Raw genomic sequence first — 15,106 nt, 5'->3', positions numbered from 1 at the left:
AACTTCGAGATGAGTAGTCCCAGTGTGCGTGTGACAGAACTTAAAACAGCTTTCTCCATGCGTGAATAGTCTAAAAACTCTGTAATTAGATCCAAAGTATTGTATACACATATAAGCGATACAGCGAAAATGCTAAACTATCTAATGTCAAAGAGTAAGAAAATGTAATTGTATTTTAAAAACAAAATCAGTGTAGTTATTTGGTGGCCTCAGTGAAGCATAAAACATGGTGTCCGATGCAATTCCCTATTTTGAATTGTGCCATTTGTTCCCGTTGTTTTTCAGAACAATTGACTTGCCTTTGCATGTATTTGTGACGGTGCCCCCGGTGAGGCAGGATACGCGAACTCCTAGTGTCATCACTATTTAATAATGATTCATTGACACATGCTCATGATAAGGTCGGAGTCGTACAATCGACACTACTATTTGGCAGCGTTTTCTTATGAATATGGATAGGGTTTTGTCGCTTTTATTTTTATGGCGTGTAGTTCTTATGGGGGTAAGCCAATTTGGTCACGGACTTTTGATTCGATTTATTTAATATTTAGCAAAGTAACGTGCTAGGTTTGTCGCTTTGAACAGTGTATCAGTTTTGTGTGGGAAGACATTCCTCCCAAGACTACCCGTTTCTATTTTCCTGAGATCCATGATCGATCATCGATCCAAGAATTATAATTTGTCTGATCTGATCTGAACCCAACATAGTTTAACAGAATACTAAAGGAAGTTGTTTCGATAACAACATCGTGGCAATGTAAACGTAATGCGAGCATGTTCCTGTTTGTTTCAGAGGATATTCGCCTCGGTTGCATTATTAAAGGAATAAACACACGGTTTTAGCCTTCAATATAATTACACCCACTTTGCTTCTCATTTTCAGCCTGCGAAATGTCATCAGAAATCGATCTTATCACATGAGATACTAAGTGATTCCCTAAAAGGTATGAAACTGCACAGCTCCAATGGCGTCAGTTTTACTTGCTGCTGGGTTGGAGGCCTCGTTGCAGTTGATTTGTATCTTGCGCCAACATCCACACAGAGCCAGCATGTGGTGTTGGTACACTGGCAGGGAAAAAATTAGCCCATCTCAGCACAGGCTCCGAAATCCTAGCCTTATCTAAACCTGTATCTTCGTTAATGCCCTTAAGAAAGTGGTCAAATGTAACGTGTGTTATATTTATGATGTTATCCCAAATATAACTCTACCTTCCTCTATTATATGGTTTTTTTATATCTATGTATCTGAATATTACAAAAAATCATAATTCCAGTGAAGATGAGCGGCGTGAGGCGGACTGGGGAGAGGTGGGGGCGAAATGGGGCGAGATGGGGCGAGGTGGGGGCGAGGTGGGATCGAGGTGGGGGCGAGATAGGAGCATGTTAGGGGAGAGGTGGGGGAGAGAGGGGAGCGAGGAGGGGGCGAGATGGGGCGAGGTTGGGGCGAAGTGGGGGCGAGAGGGGAGCGAGGTGGGGCCAAGGTGGGAACGAGGTGGAAACGAGATGGGATCGAGGTGTGGGAGAGGTGTGGGCGATGTGGGAGCGAGATGGGGTAGAGATGGGAGCGAGGTGGGAGCGAGGTGGGGTCGAGGTGGGGGCAAAATTGGGGAGACGTTGGGGCGAGATGGGAGCGAAATGGGGCGAGGTGGGAGCGAGGTGGGGCGAGGTGGGGCCGAGGTGGGGGCGAGATAGGAGCGAGGTGGGGCCGAGGTGGGGGCGAGGTGGAAGCGAGATGGGGGCGAGGTGTGGGAGAGGTTGGGGCGATGTGGAAGCGAGATGGGGTAGAGATGGGATCGAGGTGGGGTCGAGGTGGGGGCAAAATGGGGGAGACGTTGGGGCGAGATGGGAGCGAGGTTGGGGCGAGGTGGGGCCGAGATGGGAGCGAGGTGGGGGCGAGATAGGAGCGAGGTGGGACCGAGGTGGGAGCGAGTAGGGAGCGATGTGGGAGCTAGTTGGGGTCGAGATGGGAGCGAAGCGGGGCGAGGTGGGGGCGAGACGGGGCCGAGGTGGTAGTGAGATAGGAGCGAGGTGGGGGCGAGATAGGATCGAGGTGGGGCGAGATAGAAGCAATGTTGGGGCGAGATGGGAGCGAGGCGGGGAAGAGATGGGAGCGAGGTGGGGTCGAGGTGGGGGCAAAATTTGGGAGACGTCGGGGCCGAGGTGGGGGCGAGGTGGGGGCGAGGTGGGAGCGAGGTGGGTCCGAGGTGGGTCCGAGGTGGCCGAGGTGGGGACGAGATAGGTGCGAGTTGGGGCCGAGGTGGGGACGAGGTGGGAGCGAGGTGGGAGCGAGGTGGGGGCAAAATTTGGGAGACGTTGGGGCAAGATGGGAGCGAGATGGGGCGAGGTGGAAGCGAGGTGGGGCCGAGATGGGGCCGAGGTGGCCGAGGTGGGGGCGAGATAGGTGCGAGGTGGGGACGAGATGGAAGCGAGGTGGGGGCAAAATGGGGGAGACGTTGGGGCGAGATGGGAGCGAGGTTGGGGCGAGGTGGGGCCGAGATGGGAGCGAGGTCGGGGCGAGATAGGAGCGAGGTGGGACCGAGGTGGGAGCGAGTAGGGAGCGATGTGGGAGCTAGTTGGGGTCGAGATGGGAGCGAAGTGGGGCGAGGTGGGGGCGAGACGGGGCCGAGGTGGTAGTGAGATAGGAGCGAGGTGGGGGGCGAGATAGGATCGAGGTGGGGCGAGATAGAAGCAATGTTGGGGCGAGATGGGAGCGAGGCGGGGAAGAGATGGGAGCGAGGTGGGGTCGAGGTGGGGTCGAGGTGGGGGCAAAATTTGGGAGATGCCGGGGGCGAGGTGGGGGCGAGGTGGGGGCGAGGTGGGAGCGAGGTGGGTCCGAGGTGGGGCCGAGATAGGTGCGAGTTGGGGCCGAGGTGGGGACGAGGTGGGGGCGAGGTGGGAGCGAGGTGGGGGCAAAATTTGGGAGACGTTGGGGCAAGATGGGAGCGAGATGGGGCGAGGTGGAAGCGAGGTGGGGCCGAGATGGGGCCGAGGTGGCCGAGGTGGGGGCGAGATAGGTGCGAGGTGGGGACGAGATGGAAGCGAGGTGGGGGCAAAATTGGGGAGACGTTGGGGCGAGATGGGAGCGAGGTTGGGGCGAGGTGGGGCCGAGATGGGAGCGAGGTCGGGGCGAGATAGGAGCGAGGTGGGACCGAGGTGGGAGCGAGTAGGGGGCGATGTGGGAGCTAGTTGGGGTCGAGATGGGAGCGAAGTGGGGGCGAGGTGGGGGCGAGACGGGCCGAGGTGGTAGTGAGATAGGAGCGAGGTGGGGGCGAGATAGGATCGAGGTGGGGCGAGATAGAAGCAATGTTGGGGCGAGATGGGAGCGAGGCGGGGAAGAGATGGGAGCGAGGTGGGGTCGAGGTGGGGTCGAGGTGGGGGCAAAATTTGGGAGACGTCGGGGCCGAGGTGGGGGCGAGGTGGGGGCGAGGTGGGGGCGAGGTGGGAGCGAGGTGGGTCCGAGATGGGAGCGAGGTGGCCGAGGTGGGGCCGAGATAGGTGCGAGTTGGGGCCGAGGTGGGGACGAGGTGGGGGCGAGGTGGGCACGAGGTGGAAGCGAGATGGTAGCGAGGTGGGGGCAAAATTTGGGAGACGTTGGGGCAAGATGGGAGCGAGATGGGGCGAGGTGGAAGCGAGGTGGGGCCGAGGTGGAGCCGAGGTGGCCGAGGTGGGGGCGAGATAGGTGCGAGGTGGGGACGAGGTGGAAGCGAGATGGGGTAGAGATGGGAGCGAGGCGGGAGCGAGGTGGGGTCGAGGTGGGGGCAAAATGGGGGAGACGTTGGGGCGAGATGGGAGCGAGATAGGGCGACGTGGTAGCGAGGCGGGGGCGAGGTGGGGGCGAGGTGGGGCCGAGATGGGAGCGAGGTGGGGGCCAGATAGGAGCGAGGTGGGGGCGATGTGGGAGCGAGTTGGGGTCGGTAGTGAGATAGGAGCGAGGCGGGGGCGAGATGGGAGCGAGGTGGGGGCGAGGTGGGGCAAGATGACGCGAGGTGGGGCAGTGGGGGGCGAGGTGGGGGCAAGATGGGAGCGAGGTGGGGTCGAGAGGGAAGCAATGTTGACGTGGAAATCGAGGAGTTGGGTGAAAGTTGAGTGAAGCGTAGTGGAGCGGAATCAAATGGAGTGGAATGAGATGGGAACGTAGCGGAGTGTAGCGGCGCGGCATGAGTGGATTTGAGTCGATTGGAGAGAAGTTTGAATTGGAGCGGCGTGATGTGGAGTGGGGTTTGGTGAAGAGTAGAGATGTGGAGCAATGTTTGAAGTGGAGTGGAGAGACAATGATATGCAATCAGCCACGTCACTGAGGCTGACCACGCGATCCATTTGGCCGCTTCTCAAGACAGTCGTTTGTACCCTGGCTTCACACTAAAACTGAGAATTTGTTTGTGGCGGATTCACATTCGTTACATGTACAATATTGTACATTTATTTATCACATGAGACCAGTCATTGTGTACATCTTCTACGCCCGGTGGTCGGTGGTCCCAAAAGCAGTTAAAAGGTGGTACTTGTTGTTACCTTACCTTGCGCACGGCATAAAGGACTGGTAGGCATGGAGTCAGCATACTGTGTCTGAGTGGGGTATTCATGTTAAAACTGCAGCATGGTATCTCATTGGGCTGTCACTATAAAACAGGAATTAGTCCGGGTTAGCACACACACACACACACACACACACACACACACACACACACACACACACACACACACACACACACACAGAGACACACACACACACGCATACACACACACGCACACACACGCACACACACGCATACACACGCAACGTTAAACCCCTCTTTTCACCCCACCTGACCTGACTACAGCAGGTTGTTCTCATTTATTGAGTTAATTTCTAATGTCAGCCGAGTCCAGCACATAAAATATCGAGTTCTGGAGACAAGTAGCAAACAACACATTAACGAGGCAATTCATCCTCTTTCAAACGTGTTACCACCCTGTAGAAAACACAGCACCCGGCATAACAGCCTGTATCGATGACGTCATTTCCTGTTTCTGTGCTGACGTCTATGAATGGAGATAATGACCGACTGTATTGACAGATTGCAATCTGGTGTGTGATTTGATCTGCTTTCCACCAGTTTGTCCCGAGGGGATGAGCTATCTTCAAGATTATGTTTTCCAAACCGTGATTGTGTCGAATAAAGAAAAAACATTGGATTTTTATCCATGGTATATTTTCACCACTGATAGATTTTCGGTGAGTGAGTACATAATGTTGAAGTTCGCAGTCAGCAATATTCCAGCCTGTTTATTCTTATTCTTATCAATATTATGATGTACAGATTAAAATTTAAAAAATGCAGCAAAGAGGGTTTGGGTGATCCTGGCACAGTAAGGCTGGTTAGGCTCATCATCCTCTCAGGGCCCTTGCCCCCTCTACACGCAGCCCAGACAGCGAATGGAACTTCTCCCATGAAGCACTAGCGCTGCCTCGTCGAACCCACCCAGAACCTTTCGGAGAATGTGAAGACTTCTCAATACTGCAGCCTTCTGCATCACCCAGATTGTCAAGGGCTGTATTCCCGGCAGTAAACCCGTGAAGCAACAGATTGGGAGGTACCAAACCTAAGGAACCGAAAACAATGGGGAGTCGGACAACTTGGTATTTGGGATGCAAGCGTAACATTTCGTAATCGTGTCAATCACATGTGTGTCCAGGGGAACAAAACGGAAGTCAATGATATACATAATTTCATTGGATTTTTGAAAAAGGACAAGATGAGGCTTGTTGGCCTGGATACGGGTGTATTCGAAAGAATTTTGTATTTATCATTTTCCACGACGCCCTCTACCTATTCTGGGTCGTACCATGGATGAACCTCTGAGATACGTGTTCTTGTTTTATCCCCTTAATGTTGGATCATGTACCATAAGTTAACGTTGTTCTGTATTACGCGGCCTGGGATCGAGCCACCGACCTTCTGCTCTCGGGGCAGATGCACGAACCTCGGAGGCGGTCGATTACTAATATGGCATATATTAGCGGCGGATGTGTACTGACTGTATAGCACAACACTAACGACTTCCAAGTGTAGCGGTCGTGTGGAAACATCACTGCAAAAGTCACGTGTCTTAATCAATACCCGCCAACTGGCTACGCGCTGAAAATAAGAAATCCAATTGTGTGTACATCTTGTTTGTTTGTTGTTTAATGCCACACTTCGCAATATAGCAGCTGTAACTAATCGTGTCCATCTTGGGTTAAAACAATTTCGAACAATTGATTAAACTTTTTTGTTTTGAATTAACTCCAGGCTAGTAATCAAACCGGCTGAACTTTAAAATCCTACTTTAAACGTCGTATGTCATATAATATTAATACATTTAACGTAACTGAAGTGAAATGCCATATGACCGAGTGGAGAAATAGCTAGTAGTGTGCTTATGTAGTGGAAGGTGGCCAGGCCAATTCGAAGAATTGCTTGTTTGTTGTTTATCGCCGCATGGAGCAATATTCCAGTTATATGAAGGCGACTTGTAAATAGTCGAGTGCAGGCTGGACAATCTGGTGATTAATAAATAACATGATCTACGCCGTCGGGGCATGATGACACACATTCAGCCAAGTGCTGAATCTGACCACCCGATACATTAAGACGCCTCTCACAGCCAGATAGGGACACGGGATAAGGTTGAGGGGGCATGTAATTGGAAAATATATAAAACCAAGGTACCAATACTCTATATACTGATATACATGTAGAAACTACATACTGCAAAACCAAATATAACCTACTGCAAGGCCGGAATCCATGATCCTTTCCAAAACATGGTCCAGACTCTGGGTGACACTGAGAAATGGCCAACTCATTCAGAAAACTTTGGGCAGATTGAACTGTATCAGAACCAAGACGTGCGGCGAGTTACACGATTATAACACTTCCATAGTACATCACCTTTTGTTTATTTTACTTGTTGATTAATACGTTCCAAGCCTAGGCCTATGTTTTATGTTGTGGACGTTACATATTATTACGGAGGTATATCCACACAAACATGAGGCAATTGGGTAAACAGACATATGCAGGGGTTGATTTTTTTTGTATATACCTCTATGACAGAATGTAATGCTACAGGAAAATATTTCACAATTGCAGTTCCTTCTGAGCGAGGCTTAGATCCCCATATTCCCGAGTTAAGGATATTAACTGACTATAGAAGTCCAGTTTCCACCCTTGCCGAACAAGACTAGAATTCCGGAGTTACATTTTGGCTGGACTAACGAGTCGATGGAAAGTCCAATCGATGCCTGCGCCCACCTGGTATTTTGAACTGGTGGCGTTACGATCGAGCCAAGAAATTCCAGCCTTTTTTATAGTCAGTAAACGCCCACGCCTCGGGAACCCTTGTAAGTATATATATGTATCTGGTTAAATTTCATGAACAAGTTATGCCACAAGGTTGTTTAGTTTTGAGATGTATATCAAGTCGTATCACATAGATGTGCCGGATATATGCCGTATATACGTCATATCTTATCTGGGCGTGGCTAGAACAGTTGTCACGATAGCACCCTCTTCCACTGGATGATGTACAAGACCGGAAGGAGGACAGGTTTCTGGTATCGCTTTTTTTCTTTTTAGGTAACTTTGAATCATCTTGTTAAAATATATTTCATGTCATCGCTGTTAGGTCGACCAATCTGCATCTGTGCTAGACTACTGCTATTTTACGGTATGCTACCTAGGTATGACCGTAACAAGTGACTAAGCGTTACAAAGGAAATATCTTTAAGTTGGAATATGGTAATACGATAATAACGCCTTACTTTACCGCGAGTATACATGACATAGGATGTTTCTGAATGGCATGACATATGACAATGCAATGTATGTAGATCAGAAGGTTCCTACTGCATATAATCAATGTGTTGGCCACAACAGCTAAGGACGCGCGTGGCTAGAACAGTTGTCAGGGAAGCAACATCTTCAAATGAATAATGTACACGATAGCTAAAATGAACCATCACCTCCTTTCAAATATGGGACAAGGGGATTCATATCTGCTCTTGCTATCGTGCTGTTCATTTACTTGAAATATGTCGGTGGAATGTCATGCTGCACCGTGAATCCATCAAATGTCATCTGTGACCTTTGGAAAATGTGGATCAAGGCTATGTTTAGGTGGAACTGACGGCGATGGGTGTTCATTTGCCGCGCGTTAAAAGTGTCCTTGAAAGAGGAGTCTTTTTAGTTACGAAATTATGTTTTGATATCATTGATACACATATTGATTTCTTTAAAAGGATATTGTGTTAACACTGAACCACACGCGTCTTTATGGAAATAATGATGTAAATATATGAGTTGATGTATGGTAGTTGGGCCTCTCGGTGTATGAATATACGTCTTAATTTCATAAGAATGAGTGAGTGAGTTGGGTTTAACGCCACTTTTAACAGTATTCCAGTTATATCACGGCGTGTCAGTTTAATGTGGGAAGAAAGCCCGAAGTGACGCATGTCTCAAACGTTTACCACTTCGGTGAAACCCACGAGCACGGGCTGACAAACCTAGAAACAAAATCGTGGCGAACCGGGATTCGAACCCACAATCATAGGTTTCTGGCGTGCCCAAGGGACACAACTCTGCACAGCGGATTGCAGCGCCTCAGACGACTTGGCCACCCTAAACAGATAAAAATAGATAGATAAAGAATGAATATAATGAGATTTATTTGTCTTCTCAAGAGTATATATGCTCGAAACTTCTAAAAGATGCTAATGTTTGCCCTTTAAAAAATATCGATTTTCGAAAAGAAGAAAAGTTGCATCTTTAAAAATAGCTTGTTCCACCAAAAGTTACTGGACAGTGATTATTGTGCCTAACGTTTTATAAAACAAATTTTGTTCGCGTGGCGTGCTGGATGTGCTGACCAAAACGTGTTGTGAAAACATTGTTCGACTCCCAAAAATGAACGACTTAATCATTCTGTATGTAACAAATATCAATATAAATCGTAGGAATATTGGAAAACACAATAGATGCTTATACCAGCATCTTGACCTTGTTTGACAATATCTCGGTGAGCGACTGAGCTTGAAGTTGCTCTCACTTCATCTGTTTTTGTTGTTGTTTAACGCCACACTCAGAAATATTCTAAATAAGAAATATTCGCCTGGACAAGTCAATTCAGTGATTGACATCATGAGCATCAACCTACATATTTGGGATACAATCACATGCATCCACCAAGAATCGAGTCCGAGCATCTGATACCGTCAGTCGTTTTATACGACCAGCATTGGTTGCTGAAGACAATTTCTAACCCAGATCTCCACGGGTGCACTTTGCCTGCGTCTGGTCAGAAAACTCATTTGAAGGAGACGTTCAATCATTGTTGACCTTACGGGTTTAGTGTGTTAATTGAACTTTCAAAATGTTGATATGTACTGTCGTCAGAGGTGTCAGCTGAAGTGTCCTTTGCATTTTGAAACGAAACACATGTTCTTCAACCAACAGTATTCCTCCCATCGATCGTATCCAGCCCTTGATCAAGGTATGCACACTACTGACCTCTTTCCAAATGAGGTTTTAATTTATTGATCTTGTCAGGAGAGATTGTGTTTTCTCACTAACGTCATCAGTGTAAGATGCCAGTCTTTTCTAAGAGGATTAGCAGTTCAGTTGGTTCAGCTTTGCTCAGTCTTTGTTGTATAGAACATCGTTATTCTCCACATATCCACTCTATCCCTGCTCCTAATGTTCGGCTCACAGAGAGTCACACCTCCTGAGCAATTCAAATGCCATGATTCCGTTTGTCTGTTACTTAACACCACACTCAGCATTATTCAAGCTTGCGGGACAGGCCTCTAAATAACGGAAACCAGGCCTGATGAAACTATTTGTAGACAGAGTCGGAAACTGTGATCACATGTTGAAAGTGCGAGATCCGCGTGAAGAATTAGTCTTCAGCAAACCATGCTTGTCTTAAAAGGGGATTAGCGGGATCGGGCGGTCAGGCTTGCTGACTTGGTTGAGACATGTCATCGTACCCAACTTGTGTAGATCGATGCTCATGATGTAAATCACTGGATTGTTTCCTCACCACTCGTTTATTTACAGACCGCCGTCATATAGCTTGAGCATTGCTGAGTGCGGCAACAAACCAAACAAGTTTCATTTGGAAAAAAAAGATCTCAGCAATGTAGCAGACGCGGGTTTTCCTGAAAAAGGCTTTCCCTTAAAAGAACATTATTCACTGAGAGAAACTTTGTTTCTTAAAGCTAGAATATCGCTAAACAAATAACCCCAGATAACCCAAGGTGAATAGATACACACATCAACGTGTGGAGCATCTTAGTCAATGTGCTTTTCTCCAGAAGCTGTGATCTGAGGTCGTGAAGGGGGGAAATGATACCCCAGGGTGTGCAGTGTTAATGCAAATGTAAGCGACAACACTCTTTCCATATCCATAAGAAATCACTGACTAACACAACTGATTGAATTATTCCGACTATATCACCAGCAATTGAATCACATTCAAATAGAAATGATACCAGGTGTTCCCGAAAAGATGAGCGTATTCTGCCCCACCGTTGGCTCAAGTAAAAAAATGCAAAGGCAAGTCAATTCGTGCCCTGAGAATCAGCTTGTTCCATCTCTACTTTTGGTCAAAATTGAGTGAAGGTTCTCACTCAGGAGACTTTGTTTTATGTCCTGGTGAAGATTCAAGTCATTATTATGACGGGAAATGCGATTTAACACTTAACAGCATTGTGTTATCTCCAAATCTAAAACTTAATCTAAGTTCCAGGCTGTTCCAAGTGCGTATCAAATGAAAATAATGCCTTTTAGCACGTGGTCGGTAGAACATTTGGAAATTGAAAAGATGGATGATAAGTGATGCATCAGTATATTTTGAAAGTTTGCAACGATATTACTCTTCGTTTACTATCTCTGAAAATGTACAATTGTAAAATAGTCAAATGAGGAAGTATTCAACTATTTCTTGTTGAGCAGTTTTATCTGAATCCAGACACATTCAAGTTCGTTTTGGAGATACAGTATGGTTGTGAAACACCGCTATAATTTTCCTTTGGAGATATGGTACTTAGAACAGGGCTTCAGGCACAAACTAATACATGTACTCAGTATTTGTGCAGCCTGCATAACACACATAATTAATTGTTCATATTCTGTCCTTCGTATCAGGCCGTGAATTTCTTCAAAATGTGACCAAAACATGAAGGTATTCATGATATCATCCAATCTGTTCTTACTTTGTGGGGCGGTCGGGTAGCCTAGTGGTTAAAGCGTTCGCTCGTCACGCCGAAGAACCGGGTTCGATTCCCGACATTGGTACAATGTGTGAAGCCCATTTGTGGTGTCCCCCGCCGTGATATTGCTGGAATATTGCTAAAAAGCGGCGTAAAACCATACTCACTCACTCACTCTTACTTTGTGACAAAAAATCCTTGAGCCGTCAGATGAACACTATTTCAGTGGTTGAATTCAGTCTTACAAACATCGAGATCGGAATTCTGTCTCTTGTTAATTAATTAATATTATGAAATCATCAAGTTTTGTAGGAAGCTTCTTCATTTCACTGGTATTTCTCCAGATCAACTAAAAAACATCGGTGTTTTGTTGTGTTTTTCTAATCTTGTTCCGGGGTAGCTTATCCATCCCTTCTACGATAAGGACATTTGGTTATAACTGGTTCCTGGAATGGTGCTTAGATAATGAAATTTAGTTATAACTGGCTCCTTGGTAGTGGTACGATAATGACATGAAGTTGTAACTGGTTTCTAGAATGACGCTAAAATATTCACATCAAGTTGTAACTGGTTCCTGGAATGGTGCTACGATAATGACATTTAGTTGTAACTGGTTCCTTGACGGTGGTACGATAATGACATTTATATATAACTGGCTCCAAGAATGGTGCTAAGATAATGACATTTATTCATAACTGGCTCCACGATGGTGGTACGATAATGACATTTAGTTGTAGCTGGTTCCTAGAATGGTGCTACAATATTCACATTAAGTTGTAACTGGTTTCTGGAATGGTGCTAAGATAATGACATTAAGTTGTAACTGGTTCCTTTAACGGTGGTACGATAAGGACATTTAGTTGTTACTGGTTCATAGAATGGTGCTTAAATATTCGCATTCACTTGAAACTGGTTCTTGGTATGGTGCTAAGATAATGACATTTATATATAACTGGCTCCTTGGTGGTAGTAAGATAGTGCCATTTAGCTATAGTCGGTCCCTGGAATGGTGCTAAGATAATGATAGTTAGCTATAGTCGGTCCCGGAATGGTCCTAGGGTAATATCATTTAGCTACAGTCGGTCCCAGGGGTAAGGTAATGACATTTTGCTATAGTCGGCTCCGGTGCTAGGATAATGACATTTAAGTGTAATCGGTCCCGGGAATGGTGCTAGGATAATGACAGTTAGCTATAGTCGGGCCCTGGAATAGTGCTAAGAAAATGACATTTAGTTGTAACTTATTCCCGGAATGGTTCTACGATAAGGACATTTGGTTATAACTGGTTCTTGGAATGGTGCTAAGATAATGACATTAAGTTATAACTGGTTTCTAGAATGGTGCTAAAATATTCACATTAAGTTGTAACTGGTTCCTGGAATGGTGCTAAGATAATGACATTTAGTTATAACTGGCTCCTTGGTGGTAGTAAGATGGTCCTAGGGTAATATCATTTAGCTACAGTCGGTCCCAGTGGTAAGGTAATGACATTTTGCTATAGTCGGCTCCGGTGCTAGGATAATGACATTTAAGTGTAATCGGTCCCGGTGATGGTGCTAAGTTAATGACATTTAGCTATAGTCGGCCCCGGGAATGGTGCTATGATAATGACAATCGTTCGATACTATTTGCTGGAATGGTGCTAAGATAATAAGCAGTATAACATTGTTCCATAATCCTTTTGATCTGAAGTCACAAGACAATTCACAAAGCTTATTTTGCTCAGCACTTAATGAAGTTGTTGATGTTTATTTTGCTCAAATATTTATCAATAAAGATATATTTGAAAATAGAAAAGGAATTATATTTTTCCCTTTCTTGCAAGTTTTGTGACATACAGACAACAAATACATATCTAAAGTACAGTTCCAAACTGGAAATGGTGTTTGGGACAAACTGAAACTCAAGATTTCAGTAAATATTTTAGATAATTGTTCTATCTCCAAACAGAGAAATCTATTTTGTTGAAAAAGTATGAACTTTTCGAAACGTTAGCATGTACTTGTGACTTGAGAATACATCTATACATGTTCGTACCAAATACAGTGAAGATGGAATAACATCTACTTAAAATACAACCATTACCAATTTCAAATCGCTCTCACTCGAAAGCTATATTTTTGGAGTTGGAATAACCTGGTTTTCAGGACACGAATTGCGAAACTGACAAAACAAGGGAACATATGGTACAAGTCAAAATAGCGAATTGCATCGGGCATCCTATTTGTCACTGACGTGTCAAATTTAAAATCCCACATGTCTTCCATACAACGTTTTGAAAGCTTTACTAAGGCTTCGAATGTAATAAACTTGATCAAACACCTTCTGAGCAAGAGTTCTATGACGCTCATTCAAATCTCAGTAGAAAAAGAATGCTCGATTGTACCTAAAATGTATGTGTACATGCAGCCGGTGTGATGATCAACGTCACATACCGGCATGGTACATGTACGATCAACCAAGTCGCCTTATTACCTGACAACCATATACATAAATCGCCTCGTACTTATACGGCAAACATAGTTTGCTAGGTAGTACTACGTATTCTATACCGGAATCCCCAAGACTTCACATGCAGGCCCTTTACATAATCATAAGACATCTCTGTTGACAGAAGAGTCCATTTTGCGATTCCGACTATATCATGAGCATGTGTTTTGTCAATCACTATCAAATAGTAATGACACCAGGGGTTCGGGAAAAGATGAACGTAGCCTGCCCCATCGGTAGCACCCGACACAATCTGGCGTTCAGGCACGTTGTCCAGGATGATGGCATGGCGTTGTGCCAATGTGGCGTTGATCACTGCTGATCGCGCACTGGTTTGTCTGGTCCAGACCTGAGTATGTACTGGCCGTGGTTCTTTTGCTGGAACATTGCTGACTACGACATAAAACAACAGTCACGCAAGCAACTTTCCTATCTTAATCAGTGTCAGTTATAAGGAGTCATAATGTTTAATTCGAAACGATGTTGTGCACATTCTTAGATTGGTTGACCTAGAGCAGGGGACAGTGAGTGAGTTGAGATTAACGCCGCTTTTAAAAGTATTCCAGTTATATCGCAGCGTGTCAGCTTAATGTGGGAGGAAAGCCCGAAGACGTTTACCACCCCGGTGAAACCCACGAGCACGGTGCTGACAAACATAGAAATATAATCGGGGCGAACCTGGATTCGAACCCACAATCATAAGTTTCTGGCGTGACCAAGGGACGCAACTCTGCACAGCGAATTGCGGCGCCTTAGACGACTGGGCCACCCGTGCCCCCTAGAACAGGGAGCATATGCGTGTAATGGATAAGTGATTATCACGTCATGATAACGGACCGACCATTTGGTATTTTGGGCGAGAGAGCTATTAGGTTTGTATCGAGAAAGTATATATTTTCTCAGCTACAGCTACAAATCAAGATATTTTATTTATTTAATACTCTGAAAAAAACCTTGAAAAAATGTAATTTTTGTGGCAGGCAATTTCATTTGGTCATTTTTCCATTTCATCTCATGATCACTTCATTACAACACACATTCATTGAACTAAAATTTGCACACAGTTGTTCAAGATTGCCGTGCTGATGTTCAAAATGCTAAACCAACAATCTTTGCATCGACAATTCGGAAAATTACATAAAAAAGATAATATTTTGATGAAGGATTGTTGTATTGATAGATTTTGCAAACGGTCATATGATATGGATTTGTCCATACTGATGCATCTATGGAAAATAGTAAAGTGAATGTTTAGATGAGTTAATACGATTATCGTTGTAACGTTAATGCCGCATACTGCTCTTGACCCAACACTGACAATGTGTTAGGTTCCTTTCAGACATCGTCTAGACACTGTAATTGGTGCCCATGGTGAAATTG

At 45.6% G+C, this 15,106-nt stretch overlaps 3 protein-coding genes across 3 annotated transcripts; 2 read left to right on the top strand and 1 right to left on the bottom strand.

The window, feature by feature from the left end:
- The first annotated feature begins 1,534 nt into the window (after positions 1-1,534).
- Positions 1,535-1,933, top strand: LOC139460267 (uncharacterized). Its single transcript, XM_071241772.1, has one exon. It carries the CDS (start codon positions 1,535-1,537, stop codon positions 1,931-1,933), a length of 399 nt encoding a protein of 132 aa, XP_071097873.1.
- A 136-nt stretch (positions 1,934-2,069) lies between these two features.
- LOC139460266 (uncharacterized) lies at positions 2,070-2,522 on the top strand. The gene has a single exon (XM_071241771.1). The coding sequence runs from the start codon at positions 2,070-2,072 to the stop codon at positions 2,520-2,522; it is 453 nt and encodes a 150-aa protein (XP_071097872.1).
- A 47-nt stretch (positions 2,523-2,569) lies between these two features.
- LOC139460264 (uncharacterized) lies at positions 2,570-4,159 on the bottom strand. The gene has a single exon (XM_071241770.1). The coding sequence runs from the start codon at positions 4,157-4,159 to the stop codon at positions 2,570-2,572; it is 1,590 nt and encodes a 529-aa protein (XP_071097871.1).
- Between the last annotated feature and the right edge of the window lie 10,947 nt (positions 4,160-15,106).

Source organism: Haliotis cracherodii, unplaced genomic scaffold (genome assembly GCF_022045235.1).
Source record: "Haliotis cracherodii isolate W230 unplaced genomic scaffold, xgHalCrac1.p SCAF_14, whole genome shotgun sequence".
Classification (NCBI taxonomy): domain Eukaryota; kingdom Metazoa; phylum Mollusca; class Gastropoda; order Lepetellida; family Haliotidae; genus Haliotis; species Haliotis cracherodii.
Note: the sequence above shows the minus strand (reverse complement) of the source record. Positions and strands in the feature narration are given on the sequence as shown.

Bases quoted from the DNA above. Each gene is read 5' to 3' on its own strand.
- LOC139460264 (XM_071241770.1), bottom strand. From the start codon at position 4,159: ATGCCGCGCCGCTACACTCCGCTACGTTCCCATCTCATTCCACTCCAT.
- LOC139460267 (XM_071241772.1), top strand. From the start codon at position 1,535: ATGTGGGAGCGAGATGGGGTAGAGATGGGAGCGAGGTGGGAGCGAGGT.
- LOC139460266 (XM_071241771.1), top strand. From the start codon at position 2,070: ATGTTGGGGCGAGATGGGAGCGAGGCGGGGAAGAGATGGGAGCGAGGT.